This window comes from Pseudorca crassidens, chromosome 13 (genome assembly GCF_039906515.1).
Source record: "Pseudorca crassidens isolate mPseCra1 chromosome 13, mPseCra1.hap1, whole genome shotgun sequence".
In the NCBI taxonomy this organism is placed as follows: Eukaryota; Metazoa; Chordata; class Mammalia; order Artiodactyla; family Delphinidae; genus Pseudorca; species Pseudorca crassidens.
In genome coordinates this window covers 8,874,637-8,900,210 of record NC_090308.1, presented here as the reverse complement: position 1 = coordinate 8,900,210, position 25,574 = coordinate 8,874,637, and the positions used below count along the sequence as shown (strand labels likewise).

At 47.6% G+C, this 25,574-nt stretch overlaps 1 protein-coding gene across 10 annotated transcripts in view; it reads left to right on the top strand.

Annotated features, from left to right (window-relative positions):
- The window catches only part of TULP4 (TUB like protein 4), a 226,098-nt gene that overhangs the window by 187,876 nt on the left and 12,648 nt on the right, over nucleotides 1-25,574 (top strand). For all 10 annotated transcript variants that reach the window (XM_067701652.1, XM_067701656.1, XM_067701655.1 and 7 more), the window contains 6 exons: nucleotides 832-998; nucleotides 9,931-10,155; nucleotides 11,287-11,521; nucleotides 18,576-18,720; nucleotides 21,333-21,477; nucleotides 23,535-23,628. In XM_067701652.1, coding sequence (XP_067557753.1) covers nucleotides 832-998; nucleotides 9,931-10,155; nucleotides 11,287-11,521; nucleotides 18,576-18,720; nucleotides 21,333-21,477; nucleotides 23,535-23,628 — 1,011 coding nt within the window. The remainder of the gene's footprint in view (nucleotides 1-831; nucleotides 999-9,930; nucleotides 10,156-11,286; nucleotides 11,522-18,575; nucleotides 18,721-21,332; nucleotides 21,478-23,534; nucleotides 23,629-25,574) is intronic.

Sequence of the window (25,574 nt, the reverse complement as noted above, 5' to 3'; positions counted from 1 at the left end):
GTTGGGGGGACTTTGCCTTGCTGACGTTTGCTGAGGAAGTTCTGCCTTGAAGAAAAATCTGCTGAGTATCCCAGCTTCGGGGAATTCTGTTTATCACACAGTGAACTGTAAACTGCTTCACCTCATTTGGGGTTTTTACCCTTTATTGTGACTTTCGTCTTTCTTGAGGATGTAGCGGGGAGGAGGGGAAAAGGCTATTTCCCCTCTACCCATCTTAGGCTCTCAGACCAGGCCCTGTAAGTTAGACTGACAAAAAACTGATTGACCAGAGAAAAACACACAGAAGCTTAACAACACCTGCACTGTGTTTACCTGTGGAAGCACAGAGATGAGTAGCTCAGAGGGTTTAGATAGCATGTTAACAAAAGAACAATACATTTTTTGGAGAAGTGACAAGGAGAAGACTTGAAGTTTCTAGGACAGCACATTGTGGGCAGGTAATTATATGGGGGAGCTAACGGAAGATAAGGGCCAGTTAGTAAAGTTTGTTATGCAGATTCCGCTGGTGTTGATAATGGTCTAGCGTTGTCACCAGTGGTTCATTTCTGTCCTTCCTGGTGGGGAATGGGTAGACACCTTCACAGATTTATGTCCTGCTTTTAGGCAAGTAGGGGGAAGGGAGAGAGCTTTTCTTCTATCTGCTTCTTCTCCATCGCCTTCAGCTCTACGTAATTCTCATGCCAATGTGGCATATCTTGGGGTGCACACTCTGTTATCTTTCAAGGAAAAATAATTCAGTCATGAATTCAGACTCTGACCGAGCCAGAGCATCTTTGCAGGGAAGCAAGGGTCCCACCCTCGTGCTGACTGTTTTCCTCTTTCTGATTTCAGAGGTGGTGGCCCAGTGGTGCACGCAGGGAGACCTCCTGGCAGTCGCTGGCATGGAGCGCCCGACCCAGCTCGGTGACCTTCCCAATGGCCCTCTTCTGAAGAGTGCCATGGTCAAGTTCTACAATGTTCGCGGGGAGCACATCTTTACACTGGACACGCTTGTGCAAGTAAGGATGTGTGCCAGACACCCGGCCGTGCCTCTGATGTGTTACTTTGCACCCACGCTCCGTTAAATGCTCGTGAGCTGATTCTACTCACTGTGATTATCTTTGACAGATTTTAATCTTTTGTTGACCTGAATTAAATTATGGGGTATAGACCAGAAGAAGTAAGGGAAAAAGAAGTTTTTGCCTGTTAGCCAAACCCATTTCCATTCCCAGACGAGTGCACAGTGAGTAAGCAGAGCGAGCTGGTGTTTATCATCATTCTGAAGTAAAAATCAGAAACTCGCAGAGAAGTAAATGCTGGATTTACATTTATTTACTCTGATTTTGTTTGTTACGCCAGTAATGTACTTTTACAACTAAACTAAATTATTGTTAAACAGTAAGGAAAAAAGCTTAAAGGTGTTTAAGAAAGTGTGCACACGTGGGCCCCTTTCTATTTGTTTTTATCTCCCAGAAAGCTTTAGGCCGCCTCATTTCTGGTCTGGATCGGTTATGGTGGAGGCAGAATTCCACTACAGTGGAGTGGAGTGGAGTGGAGTCTGAGAGCGAGTTGATGGTTGATGGGGGTGACAATAAACTAGGGACTTATGTCCTAACCTTACCCAGCTCATCAGAGAGACAGGTATACCAGGTTTGGGGAAATTTGTAATTAGGTGCAGGCATTAATTATTTAAATGTATCTTTTTTTTAAATTGTAGTAAAATACACATAAAATTTACTGTCTTAACCATTTTTAAGTGTATTACATTATTTTGTAACCAATCTCCAGAATTTTTTCATCTTTGCAAAACCGAAACTGTCTATACCTTCTTGTTTCTCTGAATTTGACTGTTCTACGTACCTCATATAAGTGGAACCATACAGTGTGTGTCTTTTTGTGTCTGGCTTACTTCACTTAGCAGAATGTCCTCGAGGTTCATCCACATCGTAGCCTGTGTCAGAATTTCATTCCTTTTTAAGGCTGAATAATATGCCATTGTATGTGTGCACGACGTCTTGTTTATCCATTCATCCATCAGTGGATGTTTGGTTTCCTTCCAGCTTTTGGCTGTTACGAATAATGCTGCTGTGAACAGGGATATACAAATATCTCTTTGAGTTGCTGCTTTCAGTTCTTTTGGATAAATGCCCAGAAGTCGAATTGCTAGGCTATATGGTAATTCTGTGTCAGACTTTTTGAAGAGCTGCCATACTGTTTCATGGTGGCTGCACCATCTTACGTTCGCCCCAGCAGTGCACAAAGATTCCAGCTTCTCCACGCCCTCGCCAGCACTTGTTATTTTCTGGTTTTTTGATGATAGCCGTCCAGATGGGCATGAGGTGTTATCTCGTGGTGGTTTTGATTTGTATATCCCTGAAGATTAGTTATGTTGAGCATCTTTTCCTGTACTTGTTGGCCGTTTGTATATCTTCCTTGGAAAAATGTCAGTTCAAGACCCTTGCCCATTTCCTAATTGGATTGCTAGTTTTTTTTGTTGCTGAGTTGTCATAGAATTTAAATGTATCTTTTGACAGTGTAATATGTTCTGTGGGCAGATAAGCGTATTTGTTTGTTCGTTTGTTCAAGCACCCAGCAGACATATTTTGAGGGGCTCCTACGCAGCTGGCCCTGAGCGCAGAGCTCTGCGTGCTAGTGCATAGAACGCGATGCAGGAGCCCTTCAAGGTAACAAGCTGAAATCAAGCCCCGGCCAGAGCAGGACAGCGTGGCTTTAAAGTGAGAGTCAACGTTGCCCAGGCCGCCTCTGCAGCCCCGAGAGGCAGAAGTGGTACAGGCTGCCTGAAATGAGGAACTGGAGAGATTCATGTAGCAGAGAGACCAAAACTGGAAGGAATTCAGGGAACTGCGAAGGATGGTATAGAAATGGGCAGCCAGGGAACCTTGGTGGGTAGCATCTGCTCTATGACCTGAGACTGGCAAGTAATATAAAGTCGTAATAAGGCATGTTCAGGAAGAAGTGATAAACACAGGATGGGAAGCTGTGCTTGGATAGGAAATGCAGATTCCTATTTTAGGAGTGAAGTAGTTCTAGGTGATGAGGCGAACCCAGGAAGAGCTCAAGTGGAGCAGAGTTGAGGCCGTTAGCATGAGGCCCAGGTGTGTGGCAAAATAAAGGTAGATATTGGAGTCCCTATGGATTTGGGATTGAAGGAGAGATTACCTTGTTCACACAGTAATTGTTACCTCACTGCCAGGGCATTGCTTAATACCTCTGGCATGTGTTACACTTTTCTGTTTATTTGCCTTATTTTCTTAAAGTCAAAGGCCACGGTTTGTTCATTTTTCTGACCTTCACTGTGCTTAGAATGTAGTAGAAGCTTGACGGCCTTAACCATTGCAAAAGTTCTCATCAGCTAGCCCATGAAATTAACATAGGTCCTGAATTTAAACCATTTGAGGCCCAGGGATAAGAGAGGGGCTTGGCTCATCTTCCTTTGGAGAAAGCTATTCACACAGTGTCTCAGCATTTTAATAAATTGTTGACTCTTTTTTCATTTGAGGGTCTGTTTCAGCCATTGGAAAAATCGCCTCAATAATATAAAGTTAAATAACGATGCTACTAAAAACCAAGTACAGTACTGCTTATATGTAGCACCAACTTAACTGTCGTCTGTAATGATTCTAGAATCACATGTCTGTACTGTGCCATTCAAGTTGTCCAAAGGCAGGAACGTTTTTATAGCAGGAAGGAAGTTAGGCAATTTATTGGGCTGTTTATAAAAAGAACTAAATGCAGTTTAGATCGGATAACTTATTTCCAAGTTAATGAGATTGTAGGTTATCGCGTACAAAGCCGTTGCCCAGCACAAACTGGCGGCAGCCTCACTTTAAAACTGATTCTCCTGAGTTACTCACAACAGCAATGCCTGTGGCTGAAGCTCCCAGAAGGAAATACACTGTAATTTATTTTCTTTTCCTTCCTGTCATAATTTAAAAGTCTAGAGTTGATCACACTAGGTGCTATCTGTAACCATCTACATGTAATTGCGTATATGATCCTTTGACCACAGATTTTGAGGGTTAGCACCACTGACGGAAGTTCACAGGCTTCGGTAATTCAGGTCTGTGTGTTTTTTATTTGGTTGGATGGTTGGGTTTTTTGGGTGGGTTGGTTGGTTTGTGTGTGTGTTTTAGCTTTATGAACTTTTTTTGCAATAAAGGCAAGTTGGTGGAGTTGCCTTATATTCTGTAAGGTTCAGGTGTTGATGTAAGATATTTGGGTAAAAAATTAAAAGAGGAAGATGGCAGGTGTGGGAACCGGAAAATCAAGTGACGGAGTGCATTTACGGTCATAGACTTCCGGCTCTTGAAGGAGAATTCTTTAGCAAAACTATTTTTGCCTTTTTTTTAATTGAGAATTAATTGTACCTGTTCTCTCAAAGCTGCCACAGGTGTGTTTTTCCCATTGTTTGCTGTAAGTAGCTGAGAAAGTCCCTTCTGGGCTGTCTGCTTATAAAATACAAGAACGGCATGTTCTTTCAAAACGGAGATTTGGGCGACTGAATCCTGAGCTAGCTTTTATTACTGCAGCTTAGTTGGTGGCCAGATCATTGTAACTTAATATTCAAAATTGTCCATGGCTCCAGCCAACACAGTTTTACGGTGAACAGTCACCACCTTGGTCTATTTAAAAGTGAACTCTGCTGGAAGGCTTTCCTCCTGTGTACTCGCCTGTACAAACATTAAACACCCCCTTCTACCAGGGGCTGTGAAACATTTGAAGTGCATTTCCTCTAAGACAGAGATCCCCACCTTCTTCCTAGGGGAGCTCAGAAAGGAGGGAAAGCAATTGGGAGACAGGAGACCCCTCTGACATTCCCGGGTTCTCACTCCTCGTCCCAGGGCTGCATCAGCCAGCAGCTGCGTACCTGGATGGCCTCTTTTTCTCTCTCTTGGGCCAGTGTAACTGGTTTGACCCTTTTGTTGTCTCTTGACTCTAATCCTGCTTGAAAAGCTTATCTTTAACATGGAAAGGACACCCCGCTTTTTATTCCCTTTTAAACTTTTCGAGGACTCCGCGCAGCGCACTGCTGCACACAAACGGTGGTGTGGTGAGCAGGCTTTCAGGTCCGGCCACAAGCGTCACCAACTCACTCATCTCAGGCTCTGCTGAAACTTCCTGCACGGAAGCTTTCTCTGCTCCCCTGTCTGAAACGATCCCGTTGCTCTGCCTCTAGCCCCTTATTCTACCGTTGTTACCTCGTAGCATTCTTCACTAGCTGACACCATCAGGTAGTCCGTCCCTGTCACAGAGCCTGAGGCACTTCTCTCTCCCCGTCCCCCCTCAGAGCGTCAGCTCCGTGAAGGCAGGGAGCTTCTTTTATTCCGCATCAATCCCCAAACGCCCAGCATGTGTCTGGCCCACTGCGCACATTTGACAGGGATTTACTGACTGACCGATCGACAGCTCAGGAGGCGAGTACGTGATTGGACGGATGCATGGCACGGATCGTGTAGCAGCAGGAGATGAGGTCGTGAGGTATTTAGCGTCTCTTTGCGTGCATAAGGGGTTGAAACAGGCCGTTAACCTTCCATGATGCTGTGGCAGCGGAACTAGGGTGAGCAGACTAACCTGCTTTCCTCGTAAGTAGCTGGCGTCTGACACAGAGAGAGGGACAGCCTGACTGTCCATTGGCCGCTCCTCTCGTACCTCTCCGGCCCAGGGACACCTGGCATCAGGCCAGCAAACTCACCAAAGCACCAGGTTCCCGCCACACGGATACTCCCCGAAATGCAGCTCGTCGTCTTGCCCTTCTGCCTTAGATTTACGTGCCGAATACCTACACAAATTAAGTTCTAGCCATCGGTTCTAAAAATAGTCATTTTGTGCAATTTGAGAAAGCGATGAAGTCCACACATTTACAGCTGGGTTTCTCCCTAGCAGACCGGCAGCTGTTCAAAAACAAAAACATTCATCTGCGGGAGTCGCCTCTGTGTGCACCCTCACGTGTTCCCAGGTTCGCTGGAAGAGAATGTTTGACACCGTTCTCTTCCGCTGCAGCTAATCCTGGTGGGTGGGATGTGCCTGGGGAAGATGAGCTTGGACGCGCTCTGCCGGGGGCAGTGAGCAGGGGATTCCTGTTCTACCTGCAGCGACGGGTCCCAGGGGCCGGGGCTGCTGAATCGGGACGCCCCTACCCTGTGTCTGCGGGCACGTGTGTTTACCACCGCCTTGATTCCTGTCCTTTCTGAGAAAACGGCAAGCTTGTACTGAGGGCTTTGCAGGCTGGAGCGCCAGTAAACAGCACAGGAAGATGAGCACCGGCAGGAAATGAGACTTGTAAAAAGTAAGATGACATGTAAAAAACTGTAAAAGTATAAGCAAGGTATAAAAGGATTTTGTTGTGTTGTTAATTTTCTTATTTATTTATTTCCAGTTTTATTAAGATATATTTGATATGGACACTTTGTAAGTTTGAGGTCTACGACGTCTGGATTTGCTATACGTATGTATGGCAGTATGATTACTGCCGTGAAGTTAGCTCTCAGCTCCCTCATGTCACATAATTACCACTTCTTTTCTGTGGTGAGAACATATAAGGTCTTCTCTCTTAGTAACTTCTAGGTATTTGTACAGTATTGTTGACTGTAATCACCATGCTGTGCATGGATCCCAGGTAGTAGGACTTCCTACGGGCTTACAGGACTTACAGGGATCCTGAGAGGTCATGGCCCTACTTACTGGCCTCAGACTCAATGGTAACTATGACAGTCAACTTCCCCATGTCAGTGATACCTCAGCATCTTCAGACAAGAGTATCAGCTTTCACTAGTTGTAAATTTTTCCTTACTTTTCTAATACAGCTTTAAGATTTATTATGGCAAAGGCACCAGTATTTATTTTGCTACTTTATTATCTTACGTGGGGCATATGCTGTAAAAATAAATTCAATGAGTGTGATTTCCCCCTTTGCTGAAATAAATAAATCATCACTGACTTGGGCAAGTAAGTGAATGCTGTACCGTACTGTACTGTACTATAAATTCCTAGTGGTAGTGGTCTTGTCCTGCTCTTAGAAAAGGGGGTTTCCTGGTCACCTTGCTCCAGATAACAGGTCCTTTGAGACCCTGCAGGCATCACTTCTCCAGGCCAAATTATTCCAGTGCTTTTTTCCCGGGTCTAGTTTTCAGTCCTTTCACTCCTCCTTGCTGAGAATTCTCAGTTTTCCTCATTTCGCGATGCCGGGTGTGGAGGGCACAGCCCTTCCTCCACCTTCTGCTGCTTCGCGCTCACCCGGCAGCGCCGCGTGGCTGGGTTACCGCCGAGCGCGGGCCCATGTGACCGGGGGGCTCTTTTCTGCCACAACGAGTTATTCCGGTCATTGTCCCCTCATGGTTTATGCAGCTCGTTTCTCCTCTTATCTGTTGCCTTTTCTACACATCCGTTGTTGGGTCTGTTTGTGAGTAAAATAGCCTTGACCAAGCGGATTAAGGGGAGAACTGTGGGGAGAATTGGGGTTCGTGACTGTATTTGTGGTTGACAGAGAGGCAGCGCGTTGTAGTAAGATGAGCATAAGCAGCGGGGTTGGGGGATGGGTGAGAATGTGCTCTCCTGCTGATCAGCTGTGAGTTACGGAGCTCTCTTAGTCTCAGTTTCCACATATGTTAACTGGGAATAATGATGCCTGTGTGGCAGAGTTGAGAGGATTAAATGAGATAATACGGGTGCTTATTAAGATACCTTAATGTGCAACTGGAATGTAGTTAGTTTTTAAGACCTGATTGTTAATTTTTGTTAAGATGGGTAGTGATTATACCTGTAATTATAACAGATAGGATCTTTATCTGTTTATAGACTTGAAAGTCTATAAAGTGGTTTAAATTCCTTTTTACAAAGCTATAGCATACTTATCATAATGATAATCTTATAGAAGACCCTCCCAAAACATGTAATCAGCTGTTAACACAGAGGTAATTACTATGAAAAGCAAACCAGGAGGAGGGAGGGGAAGAGAGGATGAATATATGTGTTCTTGCATTGTGACCACTGGGACATCAGGTAGATGGATTCAAAACTCATGGAAAATTGGAAGAAAGAAGTGTCTGGTATTTTTGCAGCCAGTTCCAACCGAGTCAGATTGTGCTAATTGGAAACGGTTCTTCATGATTTGAGCTGTAGGTTGTAAGTATTATCTTCGGAGACTTGGGGGTTGGCAGGGCAATTTGCAGCTTTAAGATCAAGCATGATTATGCTACCAATAGAGCTTTGTCCTAAACTGCGCTTACGGGGGGTCGGTCATACTGAAGAAACTCTCTTCGTATATTTTTTATGTGTCGTCTGCCGTGTCTTCGGCAGTGATTATGTCTTGCTCTAACCTAACAGTTTCCTCTGTGGGGGTCTACCCTCTGTGAGGGATCCTTTTATAAGGAGGCCCTTCTTGGAAGTACTCTGAAGCCCCCAGACTGAGCTCCAGGCCCTGTGACCCTCCTCCAGGGGACTGCGGCTGTGGTCCTACCCTGCGGCTGCGCGCGGCCTCGCCATGATGGAAATGAAGTTATCTTCAGCCTTGCATTTTTGTTTTGAATTCGAAGCCAGGATTAGCTGACCCTGGAGGCTATTTTAAGCAAGTGTCTTCATGTGTTTCTTTTATCTTGATGCCTGTCACTAAAGTGTTGTGAAACTTCTCTTCCTGTTTCCTATAAAAGATCTGGTATCCCCACTTCTGATCTTGACTTCATTAAATTGGAACTCCACCTGTCTGGACCAGAGTGAGCGAATCCTCTCGCTGCTTCTCCGTTGAGACCCTCCGCCTCTTCCTGGGCTGACCTTTCCTAGATGGCGCCCCTGAGCTTCAGAGTCTTTTTCCCAGTGCAGCCAGTTTCTAACTTGCATATTTGGATTCCAGCCTGCCTCTTCAAAGCCAATAATGGCCACAGACCCCTAGAGCAGCTGCCACAGGAACTGTGTCCCTCTCTCTCCCCTTTCCTGCCCCATCGGCTCAAGGATGGCTGAGAATAACAGTGATTGAATACCTGTGGGTTATCACCTGTGATGAGTCCCAGAAGCACTCTGATTTCTTTCATCTCCTTTAATCCTCACAGCCCCCTTTTGACTCATGAGAAAGTATGAGACTTGTATTATTCCCTGGGTCATGAACTTGTGACTCAAATCCAGTGTTGATCTGACTCTGAAATGTTCCTTATAGGGACAAAAGGGAAGGGCCATCTGGTCTACCTCTCCAAGCCTTGGAAACTACCCCTGTTACTTGAGGATCCAGGTAGCCAGAGCCTCAGTAAGGAATACGGGTTACTGTGTACCGCAGGCTGTTTGCATCTCCTGGCAGAGATGTCATTATATGGAGCTAGGTTAGGTTTTATGTCACCAAATTAAATGAGATAATACATGTAAAAGAACTTGGTAACACTATTCCGGTGCTTTGTGCTCTGGCCTGAGGATCTAACTACTTTTCAGTGAAAATACCGACTTTTTTTTTCCTTAATTAATTAATTTTATTTTTGGCTGCGTTGGATCTTCGTTGCTGCGCGCGGGCTTTCTCTAGTTGCAACGAGCAGGGGCTGCTCTTTGTTGCGGTGCACAGGCTTCTCATTGCGGTGGCTTCTCTTGTTGCGGAGCACGGGCTCTGGGTGTGCAGGCTCAGTAGTTGTGGCTCGCGGGTTCTAGAGCGCAGGCTCAGTAGTTGTGGCGCACGGGCTTAGTTGCTCCACGGCATGTGGGATCTTCCCGGATCGGGGCTCAAACCCGTGTGCCCTGCATTGGCAGGTGGATTCTTAACCACTGCGCCACCAGGGAAAGGCTGAAAATGCCGACTTTTTATAATGTAGGATTTAATATCCTCGTCTGTGCTTTTTAAAACCAACATTCTAAAAATCTGTTAGATCACTTTATTTCACTCGACACAGAGAGCGTGATCTTTCTTTGCTTTTCACAAGAGCAGAAGCTTACACACAGTCTCCCTTCCCTTCCCGGCAGCGCCCCATCATCTCCATCTGCTGGGGACACCGGGACTCTCGGCTGCTGATGGCGTCAGGACCGGCCCTGTACGTGGTGCGTGTGGAGCACCGGGTGTCCAGCCTGCAGCTGCTGTGCCAGCAGGCCATTGCCAGCGCCCTGCGAGAGGACAAGGACGTCAGCAAGCTGACCCTGCCCCCCCGCCTTTGCTCCTACCTCTCCACTGCCTTCATCCCCACCATCAAGGTAAAGCCTTCCCCCTGCTCCTTCTTCACCCTGCTGGCTGCCTGCCTGCCCTGGAAGGACCGCCGGGAGGAGGGCGGAGTCAGGGAGATGGGCGAGAGGCCCAGAGCAGGACCACAGAAGTGGTGCGGCTCCCCAGAGTTCTGCCGTGGTCCTCCCTGTGTGCTGTCTGTCCCTAGCGTTAGTGTCCATGGGGGACTCGCCTTGTGTGATGGACGTGAGCTTTCTTGTGGTAAAGGCAGTATTCCGAGCCTGACTGCCGTAGCCTCCCGACGGTCAGTCCGTCCGTTCAGTCCTGACTTGCGGGCAGATGCTGCCATTGTTCCCACATGAGACAGCGGGAAACATGTTCCTAGAAGTCAGGTAACTCGCTCCATCGATAGTTACGAAAACGGTCGGGATTGAGCCCAGTTCAGTCCTAGGGCCTGCCTTCCTCACCACTGTGCTGAGGAAGCTGACCGCTGCCAGCACTCACTGTCAGCTGTCCTCTATACGGGTTGTAACCCAGAAACTAGTCTGTTCTCAGTGGGAGTGTGTGGAACATAGCTGCCAGTTGCTGTTCAAGGGTGGGTTTCCTCCTTAGCCTCTGGCCCTCTGCACCTTAGGTTCTTTTCTGTATTCTCTTTTTTGTTTTTTATCTTTGCTTCTAAGTATCAGATTGGCTTGTTGGTTACTTTTTTTCTAAAACGTCAGAGTTTTAGAACCTGTTATGATGTTTTTTTTCTAGTTGGTTTACAATCTTGGTTTTGCAATAGTGGATTCTCCACCCTGGCTGCACGTTGGAATCACCTGGGGGAGTTTTTAGAAAATGCACATGCCCAGGCTTATCCCCTGGAGATTCCAGTTTCATTGTCTGAGGTGGGATCCTGGCTTACGTATTTTTTAAAAGCCCCCAGGAGATTCTTTTTTTATTCTTTGGTCATACCATGCAGCTTGTGGGATCTCGGTTCCCTGACCAGGGGTTGAACCCGGGCCCCAGCAGTGAAAGCGCCGAGTCCTAACCGCTGGCATTCTGACACACACCCAGCGCTGCGAGTCCCTGTTTCACGGCACATAGTTAACCCTTCCTGAGCTGCAGCCAGTGCAGAGTATCAGTGGTGCCCACACTCGCTTCCTTCTGTGTCCTGCCTCCAGCCCCCAATTCCAGACCCCAGCAACATGCGAGACTTCGTCAGCTACCCGTCGACCGGCAGCGAGCGACTGCACTGCACCATGAAGCGCACAGAGGACGACCCCGAGGTGGGCGGCCCCTGCTACACGCTCTACCTGGAGCACCTGGGCGGGCTCGTGCCCATCCTTAAGGGGAGGCGCATCAGCAAGTTGCGGCCCGAGTTCGTCATCATGGACCCGCGGACAGATGGCAGATCAGGTGGGGCCCCCTCCCCCGGAGGCACTGAAGCCCTGTCGGGTGTGGTTGTGGAATAGCCTTCCTGGCGAACTGTGCGGAGGGGGAGCCTGTGGATGAAACGTGAGCCTGTCTGGGCTGGCGAGGAGCATCCCTGAAGCTGCTCCATTTCCAAAATCCCGTTAAAGTTAATGACTCTCTTAATGTACTTTCTGATGGGTTTTTAACAGCGTTTTGTGCGGCTTCAGTGTGGCCGGGTCTGTAGAGGCAGCGCGGGCTCCAGTCGGGGGAAGCTGGCGTAGGCCTTCTGGGAATGGCGACTTCCTCTGTCGGTTACTCATCAGGTGTTCACTGAGGACCTTCGTGTGCTGGTGGAGGCCATCGGAAAGTAGTAGTGAGGTGCTGTCTCCGCCCCCCAGAGGGAACGATAGAACTGGAGTTGTCAGACCTTCAGCCTGCCCCCCAGCCTCCCGCTAGCACCTTGCTTCTCCTCCTCTCTAATCCACCGTTAACTGCTTTGTAGCCGACCTCCAAGGAAAACTGCTTGTTCACCCATAGAGATTTTGGCATGGTGAACCACCCCTGCCTTCCAGAAACCCTCCTAGACTGGTCTTCCTGACTCGGTGGTGTGTCCAGGTGCTCTCTGCGTACTTCTTTCTCGGAGCCTCGAGGGAAGGAACCGTGTTCTTTTTGTTGGTACCGTGTGTGCTAGCCCGGGGCCCCCACCTGGTGACTGGCATGGCCTGCGTGTCCCCGCCAGCAGGACCTGCCAGCCCGAAGGTGCTGCCGCCTCCCTGTGGAGTCTTGCCCGTCGCCGTGTCCCTCAGGGCCCGCGGTGGTTGTCACACCAGGGCTCCGTCTGGCCCCCGAATCTCGGGGGCCTGCGGGGAGGGAACTGAGTCATCGTGGTACCCCCAGGGCCTGGCATGCACCTGACCTTGAAACGACACGAGCTGAATTGGGTTTGTTTCCATTAGTTCATCTTTATTCTCTCCACTTCCCTTCTCCCACTCACGCTCCTGCCCATTAAGCTGGGCTCTGCCCCTTGATATGTCCCCAAAGCCACAGGTCGTGGGACGACCAGAGTCATCCTCCTGTCACAGTGCAGTGGGCTTTCTCAGCCTCCTTGCCCCTCCAGTGTTTTATATAGTCAATCCACCTCTGTCTGCTTTTCTTTATTCACTCAGCATCTGTGGCAACATTCTGCTACCAGTGTTACTGTATAAAATTGAAAGCAGTACAGCTGTACTTACCTTAGTCAGTTTTGTCTTCAGGAGCAGGGAGAGCGAGTAGAAGGAGTGGAGGCTGGTGAGGAGGCAGGTGGAGGCAGGAAGGCAAAGTGAGGAGAACAGGCGAGCAGTGGACGTGAACTTGGAAGGAAAATGCGTTTCAGGGGATGGGAAAGAAGAGAGCTGTTGACGATGAGCGTGGCCGACGAGGGGACGTGTGAAGAAGGGCTGAGCGGCACACGCGTCCCGGCTTCTCACGGGCGCTCTTGCCTCCCAGGTTCCTCCCGGGCACGTGACTTCATAGAGCCTATGCTCAGGTGACATCTTGAGGGGAACTTGAGTGCACAGCTTGCCTCTGTTCCCCGGGTGCATGGATTTCCTGCTGAAGAACAGGACAGAAGCCGGGGGGTGGGGGGACGAGATGTTTTATTTTTGTAGTTAAAAGAAGTTAAAAGTTGTAAAGCAAAGTGATTCAATAAGGTGTGTTTGGTGCCTACTTTGTACACGGTCCTTGAATCTCCTGCAGCTGTGAAGCAACGCCAGGGCGTCTCTGCTTTCAAGGAGTTCATAATCCCTTTTGGACGGCAAGACAACACTCGAAAAGTTCATTTAAAAAGTCAAGATTTAAATACCTTGAGACAAAAATAGAAGATGTATCACAGGCAGAATATGACTAATTACCAGCTGAATGGTGAACGTAAACGGGCGCAGAGGAGGAAAAGCTCCCTGACCAGGAGAAGCCAGGAATTGCTCATCGTGAGAAGCGGATTAACTCTTCCAAAGCTGCACATCGTTGTTTCTCACGTGTGGTCCATGGGCCGCCTCCCTGTAAGTCACCTGGAATACTTACTTAAATAGAGATTCCTGGGCTTTTGCCCCTTAGGTTAACTCAGCAGGTCTGGAGGGAAGCCTAGAAATCTGCAGATTAATGGGTGTGCAGGTGATTGTTATGTTCTAAAGTTTGTGATCCACTGTTGTAGATGTTCCCCAAGCAACTTAACAGATGTTCCTCAAAATTACCACTGTATGTTTTTATAATAGATAACATGAATCCCAATAATTTTTTTTAGCAGAAATCCACCAGTTCTCAAAGGATTCTCAAAAGGAATCCTTAGAGCTTGCGATGGACTGAATTGTGTGCCCCCCAAATTCACATGTTCAAGCCCTAACCCAGGGTTACTGCATTTTGGAGACAGGGCTTTTAGGAGGTAATTAACGCTGTCATAACGGTGGGCTCCTCATCCGATAGGATTGATCGCGTTCTAAGAAAATGAGGAGGGAGAGCGCTCTCTCTCCCCTCCCCCCTCTCCCTCTCCCCTCCCCCCCTCTCTCCCCCATCTCTGTCTCTCTCACGCGCTCTCTCTTGCGTGCTCTCTTGCTCTTTCTCGCGCTCTCGCTCTCACGCTCTCTTGCGCACGTGTTCTCTCTCTCTCTCTCTCTCTCTCTCTATATATATATCTCTGTCTGTCTCTCTGTCTCTGTCTCTCTCTGTCTCTCATGCGCGCTCTCTCTCTGTCTCTCTCTCTCTTGCGCGCGCACGCACTAACCCCCCCCCACATGTGCACACACCAAGGAGAGGCCATGGGAGCACATAGTGAGAAGGTGTGGGTCTGCAAGCCAAGGACACGGCCGTGCTGGCCCCCTGACCTTGGGAATTCTCAGCCAACATTACCGCACAAGCCAGTTCCCCTCCTCTCGCTCCCTTTTTCTGTACGTGTGTGGAGAACCTTGACTAATACAGACTGTAGTACTGAGAAGTGGGGTGCTGCTGGAACAGATACCCGAAGATGTGGAAGCAGCTTTGGCGCTGGGTCCTGGGTAGAGGCTGGAGGAGTTCTGAGGGACACCTTGGAAATACGGAAGTTAGGGCGATCTCTGGTGACGTCTCGGGCAGAGTGAGGAGCATGTTATTGGAAACTGGAGGAAAGTGACTCTTGTTATAAAGCGGCAGGGAACGTGGCTGAAGTGTGTTCTGGTGTTTTGTGGAAGATAAAACTTGCAAGCCAGTGAAACTGGATATTTACCCCAGGAGATTTCTGAGTGGTTTGGAAGGAGTGGCTTGGTTCATCGGGACTGCTTAGAATAAAACGAGAAAGGGGAGGACGAATTGAAGAAGGAATTGTTAAGTACAAAGGAACCAGAACTTGAAGATTTGGAAAATTCTCAGCCTTTCCACACAGGACGAGGTGAAGGCAGGCTGTTGGACATCTTGGATTTGCCGGGATGGGATGAGAGAGCTGTTTGTAGGAACGTACTCTGTTCTTCAAGAGAGAGAATGACCCCAGCGGCAATTCAGAGGTCAGCAGGGCCACTGCCGCAGTTTCAACAGGCAAGACGGCCTCAGCCCAGAGCCTTGAACCGCAGCCCAGCGTACCACGGAGGCGACACAGAGTATTGAACCAAAGGGGATTATTCTTGAGCCTTAAGGTCTAATGGAATTCCCCTTACTAGGTTTTGGACTTGCGTAGGACCCATCGCCCTTTCTTTCTTTCCTTTTTCTCCTCCCTTTTGGAGCAGGAATCCCTCCCCTGTGCCTGTCCCACAGCTGTGTTTTGGATGCACATAACATGTCTGCTTTCACTGGTTCACATCCGGAAAGGAATTTTGCCTCAGTGTGAATTGTACCTTGAGTTTCACCCACATCTGATTTAGATGATATTTACGTGAGACTTTGGGCTTTAGATGAGAGTGTTGATGCTGGTGTGAGGTAATAAGACTTTGGGGGCCGTTGGGATGGGATGAGTGTATTTTGCATGGGAGCTTGCCATGAATTTGAGCGGGGCAGCAGGGATGGGATGCTGTGGACTCTGGAGTTCGGGCTCTTAGGGGTAATTAAGGTTGAACGAGGCTGTTGTAAGCGTGGGGTCCTGATCCAATAAGACTGGTGGCCTTGTAAGACGAAGGGAAAGAAGAGATCTCTCTCTCTCTCTCTCTCTCTCTCTCTCTCTCTCTCTCTCTCTCTCTCTCTCTCCCTCTCCCTCTCCCCTCCCTCCCTCCCTCCCTCCCTCTCCCACACACACACACATGCACGCACTGAGGAAAGTCCTTGTGAAGACATGGTGCAGAGGAGACCATCGGCAAGAAAGGAAGAGAGCTCTCACCAGAACCTGACCTTGCAGGCACCTTTATCTTGGACTTCCAGCCTCCCAAACTGAGAAAATAAATTTCTGTTGTTTAAGCCCATGTCCGGTGTTTTTGCCACAAGCCTCTTGCCATAGACACCTTTGCTGTGAAAAATAAAATAACTGATTGACACTTTGGTTTGACAGTTTGGTTTCGGCTGGTTGAAATGCACTAGCATTTCTCCCAGTTAGCGACGTTACTGATGGCTTTATTGGGCTAACAGATGACGATGATTTGCCCAGAGAGTTGTTTTCCTATTTTGAAACACACTACGTTGGAGGAGAAGGAAGCCGAGGGCCTCAAAGGTGCAGAGCTGAACCCGTGTTGAACCCGTGTTTCTCGTAGAACTTTGCAACATCTATCAGCAGACGTGGGACCGTATGCCAAGAACACGAACAACAGTGTAGGGGCATTCCCAGCGCAACACAAAGCTCAGCCACAAATACGCAGCCTCGTATTTGGAAACCACTATCTCTCTTTTTTCTTGGCCGCACCATGCAGCATGCGGGATCTTAGTTCCCCTACCAAGGATCGAACCTGTGCCCCCTGCAGTGGAATGGCGGATTCTTAACCACTGGACTGCCAGGGAAGTCCCAACGTATCCCTGTTAATGAAGGAAGAAATTTGGCAAGAAAAAAAAGTGCGGTGTCAAATGAGGAGACAAATAAACAAGCAAAAAAAAATAACTTATGAACAAAAGACTTGGAAGACAAGTGCTTAGGTACAACCTACAAAATCAGTTATTGGCACAGTGTTGCCATGAATCAATACACGCCTTAAATGCATTCACATATTTTGTATTTCACAATAAAGTCCTTGTAATTTTGTTACTCACTTCTCATGTTTTATTATGTCCTTTCTAATGTTCCCCTTTCATGTTTCATTATTATGGCGAAATTACACGCTAGGGAGACAGCTAATACAGTAGTTACGAATGTTTGTGCCCCCATCCAAGAAAGGATTCAGGTGTTGAAATTCTGACGCCCAGTGAGATGGTATTAGGAGGTGGGGCCTTGGGGAGGTGATTAGGTCATGAGGGCAGAGCCTTTATACTCAAGAGATTAGTGCCTTATAAAAGAGCCTGCAGGAGGATCCCTGGCCCCTTCTGCCACGTGAGGACACGGTGAGAGGTCAGCAGTCTACGGTCCCGAAGAGGGCATGACCAGAACCCGGCCATGTTGGTACCCTGACCTTGGACTTCCAGCCTCTAAAACTGCAAGACAGTAATTTCTGTTGTTTGTAAGGCACGCAGTGTGTGGTATTTTGTTACAGGAGCCCAAACAGACTAAGGCTTCAGTGAAGGAAACGAGCAAACGATATGGTATATAGCAGTGGTTAACAAGTGTAGGTCAGCGTTGAGTTGTGTTACTGAACTTCCTCAGGTCTGTGGACTGGCTCTGTGCTCATGAACATGCGAAAGTGTTCTGTGAGGTCACATGCCTGTTTGAATCATGGCCAAACTTCCTTTGATCCAGGAATAATTTGCGACTAATTATAAATGAAGTAGTAGAAAGCACTGCTCGGGGCGTGGTGGAACTCAGATGCACAGCACTCTGGCTCGCTGGGTGCCGGAGCTGTGCCTCCTGATTCAGGCAGCAGCTTAAGGGGGTGAGGTGGTGACGGGCTGGGCGTCAGCAGCCTCCCTGCCGAGTTGTTCTGCTTTGCCTCCTGTGGCCTCTGAGAGGCCCCTGTTCACAGATGTCATCTCCACATGCTCAGAAACTTGGCGCCGAGTTTGGATTAACAGACTCATCCTTTCCAGTATAAACAGCCCTTTAAACGATCTAATCACTCACGTTCTATAAGTTAGTTCACGTGCCTTTTTCTATCACCTGGCAAGGCTCTCGGAGCCTGGAGGGATGAGGCTTTGTCAGCAAAGTGATTCTGAAGCACGGGGTACTTCCAGTGAGGGCAGAGCTGGGTTTCGGGGGGTTTTCGGGGGTGAGGGGGTTAGGAAGGCAGCAAAGGAGAGGGGATCTGGGGAGGATGTTAAATGTGAACTTCATCTACTCTGCGGTTTGGTGACAGCCTGCTCTGTGCACATCATCTTCTGCCTGATGGCCAGCTGGCCCCCATACAGGCACCTCAGCGGAGCCCACAGCTACCGCCGAATGTTCTACTGCATGGGTCTCATTCCAGCCATTGCTCGAAGCAAGCCAGCAGCTCCTGCAGGTGGAAAAGCCAAGGCCCACCGGCAACCTTGTGGCACTTCCAAGACCACCTGGCATCCAGACGTAAACTTCTGGGAGTCCCTGAAACAGACCTGACATGGGTCTTGGTCCAGAGCAGGCCTGGAACCAACTGGGGTCTTCCTAGGTCTCAGGGCAGTCACTGAGTCAGCAAGCCCCTTGCTTGGCGTGGGTTCCGGGGCTGCCGCAAGCCTGTGTGGCCCCAGGTGGCTGCCTGGTGTGTCATGAGGCGCAACAGCACAGCCGTTTTGGCTCCAGCCTTCCGCACAGTAAACAGGGCCAGACTGTTTTGTACATTCCAGAGGCGTTAAAATTCATGCCCATTTTGATAGCAGTAGAAGTGCCTACTTTTGCTTAGGAAATGTAAGAGCATAAAAAGGTAGATGGAAAACAATGTCCTGCTCCTTTCTGTTTCAATCTCTAGACTTAAACTGATGGCCTGTCAGAGTCAGTCTATCCTCTGGTTTCTAGTAATGACCATTGTTAGGGTCTAATCGACATTACTCCCCTAAATTTTGCTGGTTGGTGTCTTACCAGATGAAATCTATGGGAACAGCCTGATTTCCACGATGATTGACAGCTGCAACTGCTCAGACTCCAGTGACATTGAACTGAGTGATGACTGGGCTGCCAAGAAGTCTCCCAAGATCTCCCGAGCTAGCAAATCACCCAAACTCCCAAGGTAATTTCGGTCTTTAGGGGTGCGCTCCCTTTTTTGTGTCTCCGAAGGTGTGTCTGTTGTGTCTGCAGCAGAATCCCACTGAAACCAGCAGCTGAAGAGCACAGCCAGAGGGCGTCGTCGCCTTTCATCTGGAAGATCTGCCCGCAGTAATCACAGCTTCCTTCATCCTTGCCTTTGGGATAGAAAAAGACATCCAGTAGCAAGTCTGCTAAACCCGCAGAAATTCCAGGGGTGGTTAGCACTGACGGTGGGTGGCATGGGGTGGCCATAGCCAGGGCACTTGTTTTACCTTCCAGTTTGAGAAAAGTAAGAAAAATGTTTTTACGGTGTATGTAATGTGTTAAAGAAAGTGCAGAATTACATGCCTATAATTATGTAATAGGGAAAAAATAGTGAACTAAAAAGAATTAGATCCTAAAGTTTGTCCTAAGGAGTGGCAGAAAGCTGAGAGGAGGTGGAAGGGGCTACGGTGTTGTAGATAAGAAACCCCACGTGCCCCATCCTGGCTCCCTGACCTGGACACCACTTTCCTTATCTATGGAAGTTAAAGGGTGGACCAGATCTTCACTAAGATCCCTCTGTGATGCTGTGCAAAACCAAGGTATAATTCACATACAGATAGAGTCCCGCCCGATCTTAAACACATAAGCACGGTGTAGTTGATAAACCAGTGTATTCACCACCCAGTTGAAGATGGGATTTCCATCACCCTGGAGGGTTCCCTGGGCCCTTCCTGTTCGATACCTGCACCATTCTGACTTCTATTGCCGTAGGTTCGTTTTGCTTGTTCTTGAACTTCATATAGATGGCGTCAAACAATACGTGCTCTTTTTTTTTTTTGTAGGCTTTTTTGCTCAACATAATGATTTTGATTCATGCATGTCATTGCGTATATCAGCAGTTTCTCTTTTTTTGCTCTATGAAATTCCCTTGTTACGAATATACTATAATGTATTCCATTTACCAATTGATGGATATTTGGTAGTTTCCAGTTTGGAGCTATTATGAATCAAAACCAACTGTAGATGTTCTTATACAAGACCTTCTGGGGACCTATGCACTTGTTTAGGAGGGGAGTTGCAGGGCCATGGGGTAGACATGTGTTGAACTTTATGGGAAGCTACCAAACAGTATGCCTAGGTGCCTGTACCATTTCAGATTCCCACCAGCAGTGTATGAGAGCTCTCACTGCTCCCATTCTTACCTGCAGTTGAAGGTCGCTTAAAAAATTGTATGCATTCCGGTGGGTGGGAAGCGGTATTTGGTTGTATTGGGTTGGCCAAAAAATTTGTTTGGGTTTTTCCATATGATCTTATGGGAGACCCGAACAAACTTTTTGGCCAACCCAGTAGTTTAATCCTGGTTATCTCCAGTGATTAATGATGCTGAGCAAGTTTTCATACGTTTGTTGGCCATTTGGGTGTCTTGTGTTTTCTGACTGTGAGTCCTTCGGCAGATACATGGATTGTCATACAATCTAATATGTGAATTTCTTCTTTTTTTGTCCTGTTGAGGAAATCTGTGTCTACCCTAAGGTCATGAAGACATTCTTCTGTTCTCTTCTGGATGCTCTGTAAAGTTTTAGCTTTCATGTTTCGCTCTCAGATGAATTTTATACCACAGATTGATTTTTGTGTAAATATGAGTTAGGGGTAAATGTTTGGGTTTTTTCCCGCGTAGATATCCATTTGCTCTAGCAAACTGATTGATTTCTTTTTTCATCTTTATTCTAAGCTTGTTAATTTGCAAATTAGATTATGAACTTTCCTACACTTCTGCAGTGTTTCCGCTTTTCCCGTTACTTAAGCAGAGAGGCCATTTAACACATAAGTAGTCAAATCCTTCACGTGTAAATGTCCATTTGAAGTTCCTGGGTGCGGCAGTCTCCAGAGCTGGTCCTCCTTCCTTCCGTCTTTCCCAGCGTTGAATCCCCTGCACACAGCAGCCAGGCTGGTTGTCCTCGCACGGAGATTTAACGAGCTCTGTCCCCCTCAGCCCTAGATATCTTATCAAGCTCTCAAGCAGTATATGTGAGGCTTCATGGTTTTCCTTCATAGAACGCCATCAACCTTACCATGTTCATTTTTATAATACTCTCTTTGGGGTAGATTGGCATTAAACACGTATGTTCCCCATGTCATAAGCATAGGAACTGAAGACAAACTTTAGATCTAATTTAAATATTGCAGGTGGTGAAATGCTAGATAAGTCTGTTGAATTCCAAACATTATGTATTAGGAATTGTGGAATCATTGTGGTCTTAAGGTGAGAAATAACTCTTCCCATCCACCATTTCCCCGGGACTAATTTTGTAAACCCCCGGCAGAAGGCATTTCTAAACGTACTCTTTGTCAATAGGAAGTAAAAGTTAATTCTCAGGGGTTCCTTACAAACGAATCGCTTCATCTAACCGCAGTATGCTTTAAATATGTGCTATTTGATATACGATTCTGTCCTTCTTTCCTCATGTTCGTAAGGCAAAAGCAGGTGGGAGGGACTTGATTAAATTAAGGGCCCAGCCTCTGAGAGAGTGACACCACGGGGGGCTGCTAGAAAGTGAGGAGGGTCCGGGAGCGCCGGTGGGTGCCTGACCCGTGGCCTCGTCTCTGCAGGATCAACATCGAGGCTCGGAAGTCCCCCAAGCTGTCGCGTGCGGCTCAGGAGATATCCCGGTCTCCTCGCCTGCCCATGCGCAAGCCGTCCATCGGCTCGCCCAGCCTGACGCGGAGGGAGTTTCCCTTTGAAGACATCACTCAGGTAGTGTCTTGAGCCCCGCCACGCACCCCTCCTCGTGCGTGCATGACAGCGGCTGAGCCCTCGGGACCGTCTCCGTGCCTGGGACGGCAGTGCCCGACCCGGGCGCCCTGGAGAAGAGCCCTGGTTGCCCCCCTCGGTACCCCTGCCACCTCTTCATCCCGCTGGGCCTCCCTCCCACCTCGGGCATCCCTGCTGCTGCCACGAGAACCTTCTCTCAGGCAGCTCTGCTTGAGACATATCCTCATGTCCACCTCTGCTCCCTCAAACTGCTCCTGACCCCCCAGTGACTCCCAGTGTCTGCGGGAGCCCAGCCCCAGCTGCGGCCCCGCAGTCTGGCCTGCCTGTCTCCCTCCTGGTCCCCCTCACCCCGGGGGCTGCAGCCTCGCTGTTGACTGGCCTCTTCCCACCTTTGTGCCTTTGTCCTGCCTGCGTCTCCATCTCCGGGTCATCGGGCCCATCCTCTCATCTCCTCCCCCTTGTTTCTGCCTTCACGCTTGCAGATATAAGTTCACCTCCATGCCGAAGCCTTCCTTCCCTGACTCAGCCAGAGTAACCCCAAAGCATGTTGTTTATAGCTCCCTTATAACATTGCTCCGTGACTCTCTGTCTGCAAATAATTACAAGCCTGATCTCCTCCATCAGCTTATGAGCTCTCGGTGCCTATGTGTATGTGTGTGGGCAGGGGGGAGGTTTAAGTGTAATTGACCTACAACACTATGTTAGTTCCAGGTGTACAATGTAGTGATTTGATACTTTTATACATTTCAAAACGGTCACTGTGGTAAATCTAGCTGCTGTCTGTCACCATACAAAGTTATCATAATATTATTGACTGTCGTCTCCATGCTGTACATTTTACCCCTGTGATTTATTTATTTTGTAACTGGAATTGTAGCTCTTAATCTCCCTCACCTGTTTCACTCATCCCCCCCCCACCCTCCCCTCTGGCAACCACCTGTTTGTTCTCCAGGCAACCACCTGTTTGTTCTCCACGAGCCTGTTTCTGTTTTGTTGTATTTGTTCATTTGGTTTGTTTTTTACAGTCCACATATAAGTGAGATCATACAGTATTTGCCTTTGTCTGTCTTACTTCACTTAGCATATACCCTCTGGGTCTATCCATGTTGTTAGCAAACGGCAAGATTTCATTCTGTGTATGGCTGAGCCATATTCCTGTGTGTGTGTGTGTGTGTGTGTGTGTGTACCACAGCTTCTGTATCCATTCATCTATTGATGGGTAATTAGGTTGCTTCCATGTCTTAATTATTTTAAATAATACTGCTACGAACTTTGGGGTGCATATATCTTTTCAAATTAGTGTCTTGGGAGTTTCACTTTCAGAACAATACCCAGAAATAGAATTGCTGAATCATATGATAGTTCTATTTTTAGTTTTTTGAGCAACCTTCATACTGTTTCCCACAGTGGCTGCACCAGTTTGCATTTCTACCAACAGTGTTGGAGGGTTCCCTTTTCCTGAGGAGCTAGATTTTATTCGTCTTTATTATTGCCCTTGCACATGCGTACACACACACCCTACACATATGTGTGGTTTGAGCACAGTGATAACTTTTTAAGTTTTTTGAAATTTAATTGAATGAAAAAACATAATTGGGTGGTCTCAGGACATAGTGGTATCAATGCAACTGATATTTCTGGGAGAAATATCAAGGCTAAGAATGGAGTCAGAGCTTGGTACCTTGTGTAACAGATCAGTGACCGGGGCAAAAGGAGAGGTGAAGAAAAATGTGCCCACGTCACTTCTGTGACCTTTCTAAGCTACCCACACACAGGCACACTGGGACACCGTCCGCCCCTCACTCCCAGACCTGAGAATCACAGCCCGTGAGCCACCACTTAAAAACAGGGCCTGGCATGCTGTAGTCGGCGTCTGGTATTGAAAACGGTGGAACGATACAGAGAATGAATGTTTCTGTCAGTGCCCACCAGCGACTTTTTAAGCAAAAAGTGTTGGCATTCTTACTTCTTAAGTGATTGATAGAAAATATGGAAAGAGATTGTGATTTTTCTTCTTTTCTTCCCCCCCCACCCCACAGCACAACTATCTTGCTCAGGTCACGTCTAATATCTGGGGAACCAAATTTAAGATCGTGGGCTTGGCTGCTTTCCTGCCAACCAACCTCGGTGCAGGTAAGCACTGCATGCATCCCAGTCAGAACTCAGGCTGAGAAATCAGTTTTGACCTCCAGTGGCCTAAAGTAAAACACGAGCTCTTACAACACCAAAAGGTTAGCATGTGCTTTACCTCCAGGTTAGCCACCGTGATGTTGTAAAAATTAGAATTATTGCTCGAATCGGGTTTTTTTTGCCAGTGGTGCTTTGATTTTTTTCTATAAGCCCTGACTGATAAAAATGACAGAAATAACCAAAAGCTCTGATAGGTTTCTGGTTATTTTGATTTCTAGCCTTTTACCGTGGGCAGATTTTGGTACCAGCGTCTCTAGGTTCTTGAGGCAAAAGAAACTTCTCAAGAAAGTCGAGAAGAGAGCATTGGAGGCTATTAGAACATGTGGGCTGACTGTTAGTACAGTTCTTAGTGGTAAATCTTTGTAGATTTCATTTCTAAGTACCAGATAAATATCCTGTCTGTTGGAAGCTTGAGACATCGGGGAAAATGGAACCAATGGAGGACAGAGCTGGGCAAGAACCCAGAGTGTGCGTCCTCCTCGGTACCCGACTTGAGTGAGTAGCACTAACGTGTCACTTTTACTCCGGGACAGTGAGGGAGGGAAATGACAGAGGTCCTTTTCCAAGTGGCTTCCTCCTGATGGCTCAGCCCTGTATGGGCTGAGCGGCTGTGTGTACCCCACCTTGTGGGGTGGCCCGATCATTTGACACGCACACACCTCTCCAGAAGGCCGCCTTGGCCAGCCTGTGGCTGGGGGCCCCATCTTGAATGTGCTCTGTGTAACCTACTAAAACTGTTTTTTGTTTTTTGTTTTTGTTTTTTTAAATTCTGAATCTGCCTATTAGAGCTGTGTCAAACACAGATCCTTTAAAATAAATAATTCTTGCAAAGCAGACGTTAAACGATACGTTGCTGTGTCTGTGTCTTCAGAGGCTTATTAAGTAGTGCTGCAGGTGGATTTTGAAGTTATTCAGCTTAAAGAAGAGGAGGAATAAAGGTAAAATATAAAACTGACTTAGGACATAAGAGTCGACTATCCCTGTACATAATGCAGAGAAATCTCTTAGGGTATCTTCCACAACCTGGACACCCCCTGAAGACCACAAAAGCCTGTTCTTCAGTAGTTCAGCAGTGCGCTGCTGGTGTACACGGGGTCCTTACACCACTGTGTGAGGGTTGTGACCATCCCCATGTCAGTAAGCTGAGAACTTAGCCATCTGCTGACTGTAAACGTTGAAAAAAGGCATGAAGGAATTTACTTACTGGATCTTTTCATTCTCTCTGCCCTTATTGCTTGGACGTTGAGTAGATCCGCGAGTGGGTCAGCGAGACCTTAAGATGGGAGGGCCCGTAGGTGCCTCTGAGGCCCGTGCTGCTGCAGCGCGAGGAACCTGAGTGCCCGGGACCAAAGCCTGCTGTGTGACTGTGGTGAAATCACTGTCCTAGTCACTGACCTTTTTAAAAAGAGGGTTTTAGCTAGTACCATATGTCAAGCGAAGAGAATTTTCCATTTGATTCTACTAGAGAGGAGAAATTAACTCTTGGATTTTAGAAGGTATATTACATATGGGCACCCTATTAAATACTCTGGTAAGCTCACCAGTGTGGATGGAAAGCTAGAAGTCTGTATGGCCTGGCCCGTGGTTATTAAAAGAAAAAGAGAGTGCTGTTGGTTACTTTATATTGGATAATTGGATAATAATTTGTTTCTTTCTATTAGAATGATCTGGCCTGTGAAATTTTCTATTTTTAATTTTTTACATTTCTTAATTTTAAAAATATGGAATAAATTCAGAAGGTTTAAAGGAGCATAGTTAAGCTGTCTCGTCCTCACCCCCAGCACCTAGGTTTCTTCCCCCCCTCTGGAGGCAACTGATGTTATGTCTTAATCCCTCCTGAGATTTTTAATTTTATTTCTCTTTGTCAATCTGAATGACAAAGAATAGCA